This window comes from Melanotaenia boesemani, chromosome 7 (genome assembly GCF_017639745.1).
Source record: "Melanotaenia boesemani isolate fMelBoe1 chromosome 7, fMelBoe1.pri, whole genome shotgun sequence".
Classification (NCBI taxonomy): Eukaryota; Metazoa; Chordata; class Actinopteri; order Atheriniformes; family Melanotaeniidae; genus Melanotaenia; species Melanotaenia boesemani.
The window spans coordinates 20239521-20256611 of record NC_055688.1 but is presented as its reverse complement, the minus strand read 5'-3'; the positions used below and the strand labels follow the sequence as shown (position 1 = coordinate 20256611).

Below are 17091 nucleotides of genomic sequence, written 5' to 3'. Positions count from 1 at the left end.
GATCAGAAAACATCTGCGTAATTTATTTAATCACAAGTAACATAATGCATCACTGGGATCAGAGAGTTTCTTTCTTTCTTTTTTTCTTTCTTTCTTTCTTTCTTTCTTTCTTTCTTTCCTTCTTTCTTTCTTTCTTTCTTTCTTAGTCCACAATACATAACTTCAGTCCACTTCACAGTTTTAAAGTGTTACTTTAATAAAATAGAAATTATATTAGCTGGTCATACATATTTAAAAACTCAACTTACAACATCCAAAAATCACACAAAAGATCATTTTAAACTTTGAACAGCACAAGATTATACATTTAACCAAGTATTTAAATTATTAAACATATCTTACAATTTAAAAAACAAAAACAAAAAACAAAACAAAAAACAAACAAACAAACAAAAAAAAAAAAACAATGCTAAATTACTATGCATCTGTCAACGTGGAATAGCTGCTCAGTAGAGACTGCATAGGGGTAGCTTTAGTGCGCAAGTCTACAATGAAGTGCAACAGGAGATGCTCAGACTATATTGTGGAGCAAGACGATGGCCAGAATGATGAGAGTCAGGGAGGAGGAACAGACAGAGGCTGAGGATCCAGATTCAGCAAAAGGTTCTGTGTTTTTGAGCATCCAGTCCTTCTCCTCACGAAGACCCTGCCTGTCTAGCTCAGGACCCACCAGCCTTCGGATTGTCTCGTAGTATTTATTCAACCACTGAAGCTGGAGAGAGAAAACCAGTTGTTGGAATGCAATAAGATGCTCTAAAAGTTCACTGATGTGCAACACTTGTGAGTTTGTCCAATATTACATCTAAATATAACAATGTCAAGTTCAAATTTTGACCTGGTGGTGGAACTGGAAAAGTCAAGGACATATACACCAAGTGGCAAACCATCTAATATACACTCACCAGCCACTTCATTAGGTATTCTGTTTTAACTGCTTGTTAACCCAAATAGGTAATCAGCTAATCACAAGGCAGTGACTCAATGCATATAGGCATGTAGACATGGTCAAGATGACTTGAAGTACAAACTAAGCATCAGAATGGGGAAGAAAGGGGATTTAAATTACTTTGAACTTGGCCAGATGGACAAATTATTAATAAGTATTTCCAAAATTGCTGATCTACTTGGGTTTTCATGCACAACCATCTGTAGGGTTTTACAGGGAATGGTCTGAAAAAGAGAAAAAATCCAGTGAGCAGAAGTTGTCTGGAACAAAATGTTTTGTTGAAGTCAGAGTTCAGAGGACAAACTGGTTGTAGATGATAGAAAGACAACTCTAACTCAACTCTAACTCTAACGGGGTGTACAGAACGCTATCTCTGAATGTATAACACGTCATAGGCTACAGCAGCAGAAGACCACTCTTCCCATTCCTGTCAACCAAGAACAAGAAACTAAAGCTTCAATTGCACATAAACTCACCAAAATTTAACAATAAAAGATGTGAAAAAGCTTGCTTGGTCTGATGAGTCTCGAGGATCAGAATAAATAACATGAAAGCTTGGATTCATCCTGCCTTGTTTCAACAGCTCAGCCTAGTGATGGTGGTGTAATGGTTTTTGGCACACTTTTAGTCCCGTAGTATCAGCTGAGCATTGTTCAAACACCCCAGCCTACCTGTGTATTGTGGCTGACCACGTCCATTCTTTTTTGATTACAGTGTATCATCTTCTGAATCAGTTCAGAAAGCAAAAAGGGGTTCAACCGGACTAGCAAGGTGGACCCTATAGTGATCATACTACAAACTTCATACTAAAATTAAAAAGTGGAAAATTTAATTACATTTTTTATAAAAACAATTTAATTTATTCAAATATTTTCCTTTGTAAAAATTTGTCTAATATTTATTTTTTTCGTAAGCACAACTTGCTGGTCATGACAATAAAGATTATAAAATATCTTAAGTTTCCCTTCACATAAAATGAGCCAAAACAGAGAAGTGAAGTTAACACGTGGTTTTGTTTTTCTCTTTTTCTGTTTTGATCTCTGAGCTGCAGAGATGCTTCAACCCCAAGTGTAAAAGGGGGATTTTAAGAGGAAACCAGTGCTCGTATTGCAGGATAAAGAAAGACTTCACACTCTCGTATACCCAGAGGTATTTACAAATGAAACAGGAAACTGATTACAGCTCTAGGGAAGCAGATTCTTTCCATAGCAGATGGGCTTTTTCTTTAAAGTCAGGTCACAAACTTTAGTACCTGCTTTTTGGATAATCTTGACTTCTTGTAAACGAGATATTGACACTGACACACTCACCTGCTCTGAGCTGAGAAGCGAGGTGTCAATAAGCTTTCTGTCATATGGAACCAGTGACACAGTGTCAAACGTCAAGTAGTTATGTCCATACTGAGAGACAGGAAAGCACATTTATACAGAGATTAACTTCACAACAGACTTGTCATGTTTTATTTTACCTGAAAAATTCTAAATAATCAATAAAGCTTTGATTTTACCTTTGTATGAGCGGGTACGGTTACAGCAACGTCTTCAATCCTGATTCCAAAATCATTCTCTTTATAATATCCAGGTTCTGACAGAAAAAAACATGATTACTTTGGCATTTGTACACATTTAAACATTTGAGCCATGAAATACAATTTATTTTTATTTTTTTTTATTTTGCTGCTGCCATCATATATATATATATATATATATATATATATATGTATATATATATATATATATATATATATATATATATATATATATATATATATATATATATATATATATATATATATATATATATAAATTGTTCTATCAACATTTGGATATTTTGAGTATTCATATGCAGCATGTAAAGAGGGTAAAAAAAAAAAGTGAATTAACTCATCATCATCAGAAAAACGAACCAGTTATGTTTAGTTTTCCTCAGACCTGAAATGCAATATCTCATGTAACAAAGAAAAATCTCAGCTAAGTGATTTTACATCACAGCTGCATAAATCACAGAGTGTAAAAAGCTCAATGTGCTTTCAAAGAATAAAATGGGGCAGCTTATAATGCTGCTAATCATTTAGCATAATAAAAGCCACATAACAATCAGTGAGCTTCCATTTTAGTTTTTGTTAGCAGATTCTCTTTCATCTGTGAAGCATCTGGTTCCGTTGCATAAAAGTGGAAGTTGTGCAGAGATTTCAGTTGTTTGCCGTGTTGTGTTTTTGTATTTTCTGAAGAGGATGTAGTTGTAGTCTAAAAAGATAAAGGTCTCACCAATAGATGTGAACATGCCCACTTTGAAGGGAATGTTGTTGCTCTGAAAACCAACTGGCCCTAAACAAAGATTACACATGATCACATGATGGAGAAATATCATTATGACAGAACAGTTGTGTTTTTACTGATTTAATCTCAATCCGTTTTGCTTTGATGCATTTAAAAGTTATATTACAATTCAGCTGTTCTTCATGTCGTTCTTACTCAATATCAGTTTGACTGTAACATTAAGCCATCAGGCTGTTGTTTGAGTTTCATAAAAGGGTGGAGTTTTTGTGAGTTTCTACTGAGGATCTCTAAGTGTTGTTATTGCTAAATTCACATGTTCGATTCAACATTTTACAGTGCAGTTAGAAAATTTAAAAGTTTAAAATTTTCTAGAGTCTTTCAGGTGAAACTTATATCTGTAATTATAAAATGTGTAAGATAGAGGACTTTTTAGGCCCATTGCTGTTCAACATATTGCAGTTGTATTAGTTGTATAAAATTTGTTACCACTACATTTAAAGATGTTTAAAAAGCTGGCTTTATAGATTCATATTTTTTATTTCTATTATGGCCATACAGAAATATGAATAATGAATAAACTTGGATATTTATGCATCTATAAATATATATTTATACAGCATTATAGCATGAGATGGATTAGGTTCAAGTGAAAAATGCATACAGGGTACAACACGCTATTAATGTTTGTTCAGGATTGCAGTTTCCACATTGAACTCCCTTTAATCATCATGTGGCTCATTTTCTTCTGCTTTTCTGGGTTTTTAGTGAAGTAACCGCATCACAAGTGGTCATATTGCAAAATAAAATGTGCATCCTTGTCAGCTTTTCTCATGCTCAGCTTATTAGCTTGAATGTGTAATAGGCATTAATGTAAAATTTAGTTTTGTTGATTATATTCAAAATGCTAATAGATACCACGGATCACTGGAATCTGCATGTAAAAAAACAATTTTCATTAAAGATAAATAAATAAAAGAATGAAATGTCATACACTCATGAACTCCAAAGTAGTTTCCAACACCATGACCTGTGCCGTGTCCGTAGTTAAGGCCGACTTCCCACAGCGCCCGGCGTCCAAGCATCTCCATATTTACACCTGGTGATGAACAAAAGGCCACATACAGAGACGGACTCAAACATCCTGCTGCAGATACATTACATATGTGCATAGAAAAATGTTGTGGAGGTGGAAGGCTCTCTAGTGGTGAAACAAGGGAAAGACTACAGCAAGAAGTTAATGTTTACAACAAGCAGGAATGTTTTCCATTTACCTCTGGTCCCAGTGGGAAAAACGGTTCGAGATATCTCAATGTTTCCCATGAGCACTCGAGTGAAGGCCTCCTGTGAAGCATTACACATAATAAGAAAAGTATATTTCAAATGTGGCATTACATTTTTTTTCAATATTTTTAAAGCATATCTTAAATCAGTAAAGGTTAATATCCCATTTAGCATCACTTTTACCTTTTGCATTTCTGTGGGTGTCCCCCAGTGAACTGTTCGTGTTATGTCAGTGGTCCCATCTCTAACAGCAATGAGAAACAGTGACTCATTATAAATGTACAACACATGAAGTGAAACTAGGAGGGGGGGGGGTAGTATGAGCAGAGATCATTTTTACTCACAGATACTGACCCCCGGAGTCGACCAGGTACATCTCATCAACTGTCAACCTCCTGTTGGTTTCTTCTGTCGGGCTGCAACACAGAAAAACAGGAAATGATCACAACGCTGCGCCTCTATAAAAATAGTAGTAGTCTTTACAAGGTGGCAAATGAAAACAACATCACTGCTGATCATTTTCTTAAGAGTGCCTTAACTATGGAGCTAAAAGAGCAGAAGTGTGATGTGTTTCAGTTAGATTTGGACTAAACTGAGCTAAAAGAGCTGCTGACTAAAAGAGCCATACACTCAGAGGAATCATATACACTAGACTTCAAATCCAAATACAATCAGTTCATTATTGATTTTGGCCTTTTTGTTTATTTTAGAGGGGCTCAAAGGGCAAAAATCACAGAACAGAAGATACAGACACTTGCTAAACCTAACTTTTAGTCTTTTACTGTCAACAAAGAGGTAAGTGCAACAATTAGCTAATAGTTTGGATCTTATTCCGGCCAAACCATCAAGGATGGTGTGACTGGTGTAAATACTCAAAAGCAAAGTGTAAACTGGGGTGAAATTATTTCCTTTTCCATGAATAACAGCTAATCGAATGTTGGTGGTTATTACAGTAATTAATGACTAGCTTCATTTTAAAAATCTAAATTTATTTTAGTCTTGCACTAAGCTAGGTTTAGGTTAGCCAGTCAGGGGTCAGAATACCCTGTTGTCACTGGTTTTGATCAGCATAAAATCTTTGCAGTTTAACTAATACTTCTTTTGAAGCTTCGGCACTGTTCCTGGATTTTGGATATACTGCAGTATAACAGTGTAATAATGTGGAACTTCTTACAGGAAAATTACTTAAAAGACGTTTTAACTTTAGCTAGATTTCCATATCTGTAAAGCTGTTTTACAATACTATGATTATTTTTAACATTCTCATAATGTTTAATGAAAAATTCATACATTTTTCATACAACTGCTAAATTTGGTACATTAATAAAAGATAAAAGCAACTATGTGAATACCAGAACTCTTAGAGGAATAGCTGTATTGTTGTGATACCTTGTCATTGAGGATTATGTTCTCCGTCATCAGCATTTCCATCAGGTAGTTACGCTGTTTTCTTTCATCCTTCTGGTTTTTATTCTTTAACTGCAGACCTGGCCATTCCCTAGTTTTTCCAATGCACTGTATAAACATTCACTATAATACTTCAATCTACTTCATGCCTCGTGTTTGGAATGGGACCCCCAGGCCTCCCTCTTCTCGGTGACCTCCTTCAGTTCTTCTAAAAGAACACTGAGACAATCCCACGCCATTTGAGAGATATAATCTCTCCAGTGAGTCCTGGGTCTTTCCTGAGGCAACCTCCTGGTAAGTGAACACCTCCCATGGCAGACACCTGAAGGGCATCCTTAACCAGATGCACAAACTACCTCAACCGGCTCTTTGTTATGCAATAGCGGAGCTCTTTACCCTACCCCCTAAGGTTTACCCCAACCCCCCTTTGGAGGATGCCAACTTCAGCTATTTGTATTTATGACCTCATTTTTTAGGTCACTACTCTCAGTTCATGGTCATAGGTGAGGGTAGGGACATATCACATGTCATACACCCCCTGTTTCTGCATTGCTGATGTCACGGAAATATGTGATTAGGAGATTCTGAATGATCTCAGCAAGCTAATTTTTAGGTTTTAGGTTTTTAGGCAGTTTGGGTCAAACTGAATTGTGTCCTTTTCAGAACAAAGAAAAGCTTATAAGCACAAACAGACTGGGAGTCTTGAATTAATGATGAAATGATGAATGGATAATATTGGACTGCATGAAAATATTGATCCAGAATCTTTTGTAACTCCACCTGTTCTGCCTGTTAAAACATCCAAATTGCCACTTTACAAGTGTTAGAAGGAGAAAGAAATGATTTTAACATGCACTGTATAATCTGAATGAAAACTAGTGTCAATAAGAGGATGGAGAACATGAATTAGTCTCACCTGTAATGGGCAAGAGCAGCATTGGGTCCACTTGCAGAGATTGTTTCAAAACTTGGGCCTCTGCTGTCTTTCTGTTTACTGTAATAATGTACAGTATATACATTTGCTGTAACACCAGATTATGAAGTACTGCATGTCAATTCTCCACAAATGTACAAAAGGTCTACTCACCTTCTACACTTATTGACATATTCTGCTGCGCTCAGCTCAGTCTCCTTCCCCTCTGGAACAACCTTTTCCAGCCACATCAACAGCTGGATGACAGCAACTGCATCCCTCACCTGCAAAGAGCCGCAGTGACACACTGAGCACAAGAATCTCAGCCGTCATCACATTCACAATCATGTTCAATGGATTAAGTCTTCTTCTGTGCAGCTAGTGTGTGTCTTTGTGTGGAGGACATACATGGGCCTCCCTAAGAATTTGCTGCTCAGTCTCATCTTTTACAGCTTTAGTCGTCAACACAGGAGAGTAAGAGCTGGTCACTAGTTTGTCCTACCAGAGATAAAATGAATTATTATGTATTAATATAAATAACACTAATACAATCCTAAAATTTTATTGATTATTATTTATTGATATTCCACAGAACAAATGAGCTAAAATCTTTACATACCTGTGGTGTGATGACCTCATAAAGTGCGTAGTTTGTGTACTCTGTACCAATCCACACTTTAACCCCATGCTGGGCCACATATGTGCTCAGATGTTCAAGGACAGAGTCATAACTTTTCAGCTGCACACACAGGGCCTCGTTACAGGAGGCATTTAGGTATAGCTTCAAATCCTCTGTCACTCGGTCATTGTGGACAAAAAGCCTTAATTCATAAAAAGGGAAAGTACAAGAAATATGATTGTGTATTTATAATAGGCATTATCCTTGAAACATTTGAAATGAATTCATAGTATTGGCATAAAATTCCTGAAGAAAAAACACATAAAGAAGACTAACCAAATCTCATTCATTGTGAGAAGAGTGTAGGAGTAGAAAAAAGGATTATAAGGAATGTCATTCCCACGCAGATTAAAGAGCCCTAAAATAAAAACAACAAACACAGTAGCAAACATCACCTTATGATTTGAAAAGCAGCACTTCTGTTTGGATTTTATGGATGCTTTTGGATAAATCACTGTTCCTTTACAAGATGCTGATCTGATAGTTAAGCATAGTCTGCTAAACCCTGGAGTCATGCTGTACTTTTTACTGTTTCAATCAAGTTGTCGGACTTATAGTGAGATGCTATTTCCATTTTTATTAAACTTCTGTAGTTTGTTTTGGTTACTTTGATTCTCTACAGGGTTATGGTTTGGACTCTAAAAATGATCATGCTCCCTGAACAATCTATCACTTTGTACCCAGCAAAACACTGAATTGTCATCTTGAAATACTCCCTTGCTATGAATAACAGTAAAAAAGAAGTTGTTAATGGAAAATGCTAATTATTCAGTATATTCAGGTCATCAGCTGAGCACATTTTAGCCCTTGACATTGATGAAACAAGACTTGACCAACTGAAACAACCCCAGATAATAATGTTATCTTCACCGGCTTACAAGAGGCATACAGCATCATGTGAACAGCACTTCATCTTACATTGATGTGACCATCAGTGTAAATCTGGACTCATCAGACCACAACACCCTTTTCCACTGCCCCACAGTCCAAGCTTTATGCTCCCTAACAAAATCAAGTCATTTTTCAATAAGTTTCCCTGATAACTTGTACTATACAGCCGCTGTGTGTGTCTGTAAGTGTAAGATTTTCTTTATATAACATTTGTTCTTTGAAAGGGATGGTTCACTGTTATCCTTAAAAATTTTAATTATGTTTTGGAAAGTCCCATATTTCTATTTTGGTGTTTTTTGGTGTTTTTGGACCAATTATTAGACTCTTCTGAAACACTTTTATGACCAAAAGATGTGACCGGTAAGTATTAAATAATGTAAACAGCTCAAACACGTTGACATTTGCCGTACTTTAACAATAAAAACAAACAAACAAAACAAAAACAAAACAAAAACATTTCACCAGTTTACTCACAGGCTGTTTCATCCAGAGCAGAAAGCAGGAGGGCTGTTGGCTCGTATGGATTTTCCCTCATCAGGCTCCGTATGTGCTCTACTTTTATCTGCCAGGACCTTTCTGCAAATAGACACATTTAATAGTTATTTGCATCCAGTAGCAACTACACCAGATGTGGCTTGTGTTTGGCATTGAGAGTCATTTATCATCACCTCAATAAAAACCTTTTAATATCCTGCTCTACTGTTTGGATGAGCAAAGTTTTTAGTGACTATAAATATCTTATTAAATTAAATCTTATTAAAAATGAGCTGAATTAAACCTGCACAAGTTATATTTACTTCTTGGTTTTGGTATGTAGTGCCAATAATAATAACAAGTAATTTGCTTAAATGAATGCAAATAAAAAAAAATGATGCAAGGAAAGCAAAATTACTCCCACATACTCCTAGCGCCTTATGGTTACCACCTACGTTGGAAATCGAGTGGATCATCATAAAAATGTTGATCAGTATAATGTGATATGTAATAACTATTAATTAAAAATGCAATTAATAGTTCTTTTTGTAAATACAGTGCTTCCTACTAACTTTGCAATTTTGTCCTTTTCTTTAATGTTTTCAACATCTACAACCTTTTCATTCCTTTCTGGACTCCATCCAGACTGTCTGCCAAGAAAAAGATCAAGCTTTCTAAATTATTAGACAGCATTTAGACTCACTTAAAGCCCTGTACAGAATGATTTGTCCAGATTGTAGTCAAATGTACACACATGGACCATTAGGTTTATGGTGCTCTCCATTTGTTCCGTTTTTCTATTTTCCAGCCATAAAGACTAATAAGGCCCAGGAGCATCCAAACAGCTTCCTCATCTGCAGGCCTCTCCAGTCCTTCTAAGTTAGTGTTTAATCTGCCCGACTGCCGTGAAAACATGAACAGGCTGTTTATGGCTGTGTTTGCAAAGCTGCTTATTGCTCTCTGTCCAGTTTGCAGGTATTTATCTGCACAAAGATAATCGGCACCACGCAGGCAGACAGGCAGCACACACACACAGCAATTAAGTTAAGGAAACTTACGTATGACTCTATCAGGCAGGCGGATAAGGCTGTCAGGTGGGAGCTGTGGTCGGTCTTTCCACACTTGGTCAACCAGGTTAACAGTGATGGACTTAAGGCTGCGATTGCTTGACTCCAGATTTAAGGCGTAGTTTTCCTGCGTGTCTAATGGAGGAAATTGCAGAAGATTACAAACACTGAATGTGATCAATCACAAGTAAACAGTCTGCACGGTGTCTGATGGCTCCATCAATAATATTCTGTCTGCTTGGGCAAGCACTTTATTGATGTTAAGCTGGAATGTGAGGTGGGGGGGAGAACTGAGACTCACTGAGGGAGAAGAGAAAGGGATCAAAGCCGATTTTTCCACCTGATGGTACCTCAGAGATGAGCCACTCTGCAATGCTGCTGATGGACACTAGAACATTACACAAGACAGTTATCACTTATCCCAGAATATATTGGATTAACAAAACATTTAACAAACATTTGAATTAAATAAAATTTAAACTGCAACATCAGAGTTTCAATATTGTGATTATCATTACACAATGCCTAAATCCTCTTTGAGTAAACTAATATAGTTCAAAGGTGCAACAAACAACATAGATTTTAGATTTGAAAGTGATCTAAGCAAGCAGCATGAAGTGTACAGGAGAATAAGATACTAGTTATATGACATTACAGTGAGCATCAACAGGGATCAGTTGAAAAACGTTCTTTTTATTTTATAATCTCGACTAATTACTGACAATATTTGTTCATAATAATAATCACAATGCATTTAATGTTTCATGTAAAATATAATAAACATATAAATGTATTTGTTTTGTTCTGCCAAGAAAAGATTTCCAGAGAGCTGTGAGCAGTTGTGAGCATGAATTTATAAAGAAAAACTGAGATTATTGTCATAATGAGCATGTTCAAGTACTTAGTCACAGTGTCACTCTAAAATCTGAATATACTCTCCGTTGCAGTACTATAAGACTTTGGTGTTCCCATTAATTAGGTCTTTGCGGCTCAGCAGGCTTAAATGAGCACCTTTTAATCTCACTTTCTGATATTTGTTTTTTATAGTTACAGCTACATTTTTTATATTACCACCCTGAATGCAAACATTTAAAATCTTTACTGAGAGGTCACTAGCAAACATGCTGTTTCTTTTTTTATACCTCTTTCCAATGGAGAAATGCTCACTTTCATTTAGCCTAAGGCTCTCTAATCCATCTTTGACTTTCCACCTGTCCATGTCTCTCAAAGTTAAACATTTTGTGGATTAATGATTTCCCTAAACTACATGTCTTGTAGTTTTTAGGAAATGTTTCCTAAAGAGACGTATCTGGTGCTTTTTGCTGGGGACTATTTTTGAGCTTTGGTTTATTGCACATATAATCCTGTGGGGAGTATTTGGCGCCTTTGGCTGATCAAAGTCTGACTGAAGTGGAGATGAAGGAAACATTTCACTAGATACCTCAAGCGTGTCTATTTTTTGTGAATTTCTTCTTCTTCTTCTTCTTCTTCTTCTTAATAATAATAATAATAAACTTTTAAAATCACAATTTAGCACTCTGATGAAATTATTAAAGCATTATGTGCACAGAACAAATAATCAATAAGCATTAAAAAAGATCATTTACAAGTTTTTCAACAGAAATGGGTTCAGTTTTATGCTTTGCCAGCATGTGAAAATTAGCCTGTACACTGTTAGGACTGTTTCTGCACAACAAAAACAAATCAAGCTGTGATTTGGTTTGTGTGTTTTTCTTTTCTTTTTTTTTTTTTTACCACAAGTACCCTGTAAGTACATGTGCAGCATGTGACAGGCTATTTTTAAGTGAAGAAAAAACAAAAAAAAAACACAAAGATTTTACTGAAATCCACGTGTGCTGTGTTGTCATAACAAGTAAACACAATATAATAACCCCTACCATCTTTTTCTAGCTGCCAGTTGCAGTCCAGCTGTCTCTCAGCTTGAACCCAGTAGCGGCTGTCTGTCCACAGAGCGGCCTTAGTCTGAGTAACTACAGCGGTGCCTGGGGAGAGGAAGGACAACAGCTGTGCTATGAACTGGGCAACAGTGAATTACAAATGACTTTAAATGTCAGAGGTATAGAACAATGCGTGATGAGACAGCTAATGTAGAAAAATATGAGTATGAGATGGAAAAACAGGAAGGTGACTGAGGAGACAGCAACCTAGTGATATGTGGAGGATAAATCATTGAGGGATAAATAATTGAGTTTTACATTATCATGCCACTGTTGCACCAACACAGCAGATAGATTTATCACGGTATTAACAGCTGAGTGGTTTTATGGAGTCTGGCATAGGATTGTCCTGGTGTAAACCTCAATTTACTGATCTATCATATTTTCTCATTTTATCCAGGAACAGTTGAACACAGAAATATGAACAATGGTTCCTTCTATTCATGATTACAAACCTCTTGATCTATCGGTCAAACCACAGAATAAGAAGTTGCAATGATGCAGTGAGTGAAAGCGATGAAAACAAATGAACAAGGAGCTGGTGAGGATGTGGGATGAAAGTAGAGGAGTATTGTGACCGCAGCACTCAGATGCAGGGAGTTGAGTCATGAGGAGGAAGAAGAGGAGGCGAAAATTGTACCTGCGGAGCCTGTAAAGCCAGTTATGAAGGCCATCCTAGCATCACGTGGTGCAATATACTCGCTCTATCAAAGAAACACAGTGGGTTAGAACTACACACACAAGCTGTAAACCCAAATGGATTAATTATGATAGATGGCAGATGTACCAGGTGAGCATCAGTGCCTGGAATAATGTAGGCAGAGATATTCATAGGAAGCATTTGAGCTCGTAGCTCCTGCAGCTGCAGCGTGGTATTTACAGCTGTGCTTGGGAGGAACTGAACACAAACAGAGAAGGAAAAGCCTTAACATAAATGAAAACCAGAGAAGCTGCTGATTCATCTCCTTCTCTATCTTGCTCTCTAATCATTAACTGTTTAACACCATGTTTCGTAACAGGACAACGCTAGATGACTGCTTTGAGGTCAATGTTACAATTTAATTGTTGTAATTTCATGAAAAGAAGTTAGTTGTGAGACCATTTGCGATGCTGAAATCACAACTTAATCTTACCGGTGGAGTTGCAGAGCAGTTCCTCTCAGTTTGCTCATATATAACAGCACCAACATTCCCTAGGAGCAAATGCACAGTAATAAAAGACTTTAAAAAAAGGCATGGTTAGAGACTGAACTATCTGTAAAAAACATTTATGGATCAGTTGAACCTCACACTCTTTCTTACTCATTGTACTACACATGCTTATGCTGTGAGTATCAGACCAATCTGTGCAGTTAATGTGATTTAAAGATCCAGTTTGAAGACAAAAGTCAAATAAAGGAGAAGACACCAGTGCATTCACAACAATTTAGCCGGTAAGATCAATGCATTTAATTAAGATAGTCAACGGCTCATCTGTTGAACATGAGGAGAAAAAAAATCAGTGTAGGATATAAAAAGAGCGGTTATCTCTACTAGGACAAATTTAATCCAAAGAAATCCTGAAGACATGGAAGAGCAAATCATCTTATTATAGGACAAACAAATAGATTTTGCTATAAAATACATACTAGATCTTAAGTAGAGCTCCTACATATGGCTAGCCTTTACACTTACACCACCTCACAGTTTCTGTAATCATATGCCATCACAAATATTGATCTCAGAGTGACTCAATAAAGAAAGATTAGTAACATCAAAGACAAACTCTTTACCTGAAAGGGCTGCCACAGACAAAGCCAACAGCCACGCACAGGAAGGCATCTTCAGCACTCTGTTAACAGATCTGCTCTCAGTGTGGCTGCAGAGTTGATGTGTATGCAGGCTATGTGATAAAGTGTGTGTGGGTGCTCGTAGGACTGTCCTCTATCCCTGCTCCTCCTCTCCCTGCTCCTCCTCTGCCACCACTCACTATCTCCTCTCCCTTCAGCCTTGGTGGGAGTCAGGTGCAGCAGTTCTGAGAGAGGATTTCAAGACTCAGCAACAATTCTGTACAGTAGAGTGAAGCTACAATGATCATTTATCTCTAGTCTCCGTCTCACTCAACATTTTTTCACTGCATTATGGGGTGTGAGGTGAGGGTGTTTTTGACCAAATACTATTATGTTCATGCTAAAAGAAAACTCAGAAACCAAGCCAGCGTGTTCAGGCTCGCTCCTCCAGAAAAAAAAGGCACCCGTGTCATTTAACCCTTACATACCGTGCTTGGTCTGGGTCAATTTTGACCTAGACCAAGGATCCTCTCATAGTCGGTGTCTTTGACCCATTTTGACATTTAAGAGCAGTAAAATTACCCTAAATATAATTCTGGTTGCCTGAAATTTGATGACTTTTCTTAAAAAGCTTAAAAAGAATAAAACATGGGTGAAAAAACCATAAATGATTATTTTTGGACATTGAGGCTGTTTTGAGTCATATTTGTTTTTGTTCTTGGTTTTTTGGTGTTGAGGGCTTAGTTTTGTGTTTCTTTGGTTTCTGTTCGTTAGTGCACCTTGTCTGAGTACTCATGCATGTCACCTGTGTTTAATTTGTCAGTCTGTGTATTTAAGTCCTGGTTTTTCAGTCACTCTTGGTCAGATCCTTATTTGGTTAACTCCCTGTCATGTGTGGTTCCCTGTCCTGCGGTTTGTAAAAAAACCCTTTACTTGCACTGATTGTGCCTCCTGACTGATTCTGCCAGCAATTGGGTTCTCTCCTCCACCGCTTACAGAAGGATCTGACCAGACATGTTGGGACAGTTGGGACTGGCCACATATGGACTCAAATGGACTTCCTTATATCCCATCATCAGGGTCGGTGAGTTGGCTGAACTGGCGTGCCACTCTGACGGATGATGATCCCGAGGATTTTTCATTCGAAGGCTCCAAACTGGCGAGGCGACCATTGCCATTTGGTTGCCACTTGTCTCAGGGGGCTGCCTGAACAACGGCGATGGCTAGGAGAAGGCGAGCTCCAAGGTCCATGTCACTAGTGTCGCCACTGGCTTCACAGTCAAAGTCTCCGGAGTCTCCGCCTGCTCCACGCCTCGCATGTCCAGTGTCGATGCCAGCTCCCAGGTCTGCTCCAGAGCCTCAGAGCCCCACGCCGGCTCCCAGGTCTTCTCCTGTTCTTCAGCGTCCGACGCCAGCTCCAGGGTCCTGGCCAGTGCTGCAGCGTCCCATGCCGGTGCCCAGGATCCGTCCAGTGCCTCAGTTACCTCCTGTGCCTGAGGGGGTCCCTAGAGGGGATGTGCCTCTTCATGTTCCAGTTCCTGAGGAGGTCCCTGGAAGGGGGGGACAATTCTCTTCATGACCTTGTTCCTGAGGGGGTCCCTGGTCAGGATGCCTCTCCTCTTGTTACCGTTCCTGGGGAATTCATGGTGGAGATGCTCCTCCGTTGCCCCTGTGGGCCGCATCGCCGAGGGGGTTGCTCTTCCTCCTCCGCTGTGGTTATTGACGATTTGACTATTCTATGTTCTCTGGTTCCAGGGTTCTCATGTTATGGTGCCTTTTGAGCCCTCCAGAAATTCAGCTCCAGTCAGTGCGCTTTCCTAAGGTCCACCCCCTGTCAGCGCGCCTTTCTGAGGCTCATCCTCCTGAGATCCAGTCTGCTCAGCGTCCGGAGATCCGGTCTGTTCAGCCGTTACTCCCAAGCCTGGTGTTTGCTCAGCTTCAGGGCCGACCTCCTGAACTGACCCTGTTGCCTGCTCTATAATTGCTTGCTTTGAAAAGTTTCCTGATTAACACATCATTTTATATTTGGTGAAGTTGCATAAAGCTTTATTCACAAGACAGGGCTAGTTAGTCAGTTAAGTGCAAATCCTCTATCACATGAAGCAGTCTGTTTTTGCTGACTTATTAATGTGGTGCACCAGATTCATGCACAGATTGTAATGCACATAATTAACTGAAAACATCTACCTGATATGGGTACATTTTTAGGAGGCAACACCTCTGGGGTCCACCAGCTGTGAACACGACTTCAAAAGCTGGCAGGAAATAAGACTGACAGACAGTGGCATAACAAGGTAGCGATATATGTTGATCACAGCGCAGTGTCTCTCAGTTCTTTTCAGTGAGTCAGAAAGAATTCTTAAATTGGACTATCAAAATCCCTTTGATTTAAAAAAAAATCCATTTTTTTCATTGTCCAATGAGAGCAGCTGCACATTTTAAATAAAAACATGAAGCCGAGCAGAGTCTTCAAAAAGAAAACTCAGTGGTTCTGCTTTTCTATATATAAACCACAAATAGTTATTTAGCAAGTAGAATTTTAAACATGTTTACAATTTGTTAATGTGTCATAACAAGCATTTGTTAATTAGCATGAAAAGCAAAGTGCAGCTGAGGTTTAGAAGAAATTCAGAACATCTCCAGTCAGTCAGCCACAGAGTTACTGGTTCTGGTACTTGATGAAAAGTTAAGGTAAGGGGAAACCAAAGTAAATACAGTTTATCCCAAATAAAAATATATATGCATAAATCCAGTGAATTGTCAATTAAATATTGGACTCAATATTCCGGTTACCCCAATTTCAATACTGGGGGACTGCACACACATTTAGCTGTGTTATTTTCACAAATGCGCTATCCTTAAAAGCTATACCTCATTGTAAAGGTGACTAATCAGGCTTTCCAGTGATATAATACAACACCTATTGGTACTGTTAAAGGGGAAAATAATCAACCAAACAAAAATTATCTGACATTTTGTGCAAAGTTTATGGCTAAATATAATATTCCATGTGTGTTACTTAAAAACACGTGTAGTTACTGATGACTTTAACAATGTCCTTAGAGAGGTTTGTGCAGCACATTATGAAGAGGAGAACTCACAGTCCATCTGCAACATTGTCAACAATTCCTAGAAGCATATGTGCAGCAGTATTCATGTGAAAGTGATCTGTATCCACACTGGTGTTTCCAGGTTGTTTTGTACAATGACCTAAGCCCAAACTGAAACACTAACATGCATCTCTTGTTTACTTGCCTTCATTTCAGTTAGCAGACATCAAAGCTGTATAACATTTGATTTCTGTTAAGAAATGAAAGAGACAACATAGCGATACACATCACTGACATTAAGTAAATGCAGATTAATGAAAACAGCTGTGCTAAATGATCGTCTGTATTGATGTTTAAATTACAGAACAAAACTATAAA

General features: G+C 38.0%; 1 protein-coding gene across 1 annotated transcript; it reads right to left on the bottom strand.

Annotated features, from left to right (window-relative positions):
- Positions 1–175: 175 nt before the first annotated feature.
- On the bottom strand, positions 176–13801 carry xpnpep2 (X-prolyl aminopeptidase (aminopeptidase P) 2, membrane-bound). Its single transcript, XM_041990745.1, has 21 exons — positions 13667–13801; positions 13029–13087; positions 12683–12793; positions 12536–12599; positions 11836–11940; positions 10239–10325; positions 9929–10072; positions 8871–8972; positions 7782–7863; positions 7446–7647; positions 7235–7324; positions 7001–7110; positions 6830–6907; positions 4851–4922; positions 4690–4750; positions 4497–4566; positions 4217–4321; positions 3214–3273; positions 2454–2530; positions 2257–2346; positions 176–712 (listed from the first exon to the last, which is right to left on the bottom strand). The coding sequence occupies exons 1-21, from the start codon at positions 13713–13715 to the stop codon at positions 512–514; spliced, it is 2019 nt and encodes a 672-aa protein (XP_041846679.1). The 5' UTR covers positions 13716–13801; the 3' UTR covers positions 176–511.
- Positions 13802–17091: the final 3290 nt, after the last annotated feature.

Excerpts from the sequence above, each read along its gene's own strand:
- xpnpep2 (XM_041990745.1), bottom strand. The coding sequence starts at position 13,715 with ATGCCTTCCTGTGCGTGGCTGTTGGCTTTGTCTGTGGCAGCCCTTTCA. Across the intron at positions 7,864-8,870 it reads TGCTCTGGATGAAACAGCCT|GGCTCTTTAATCTGCGTGGG; the intron begins GTGAGTAAACTG and ends TTTTTATTTTAG. Across the intron at positions 713-2,256 it reads CGCTTCTCAGCTCAGAGCAG|CTTCAGTGGTTGAATAAATA; the intron begins GTGAGTGTGTCA and ends TTCTCTCTCCAG.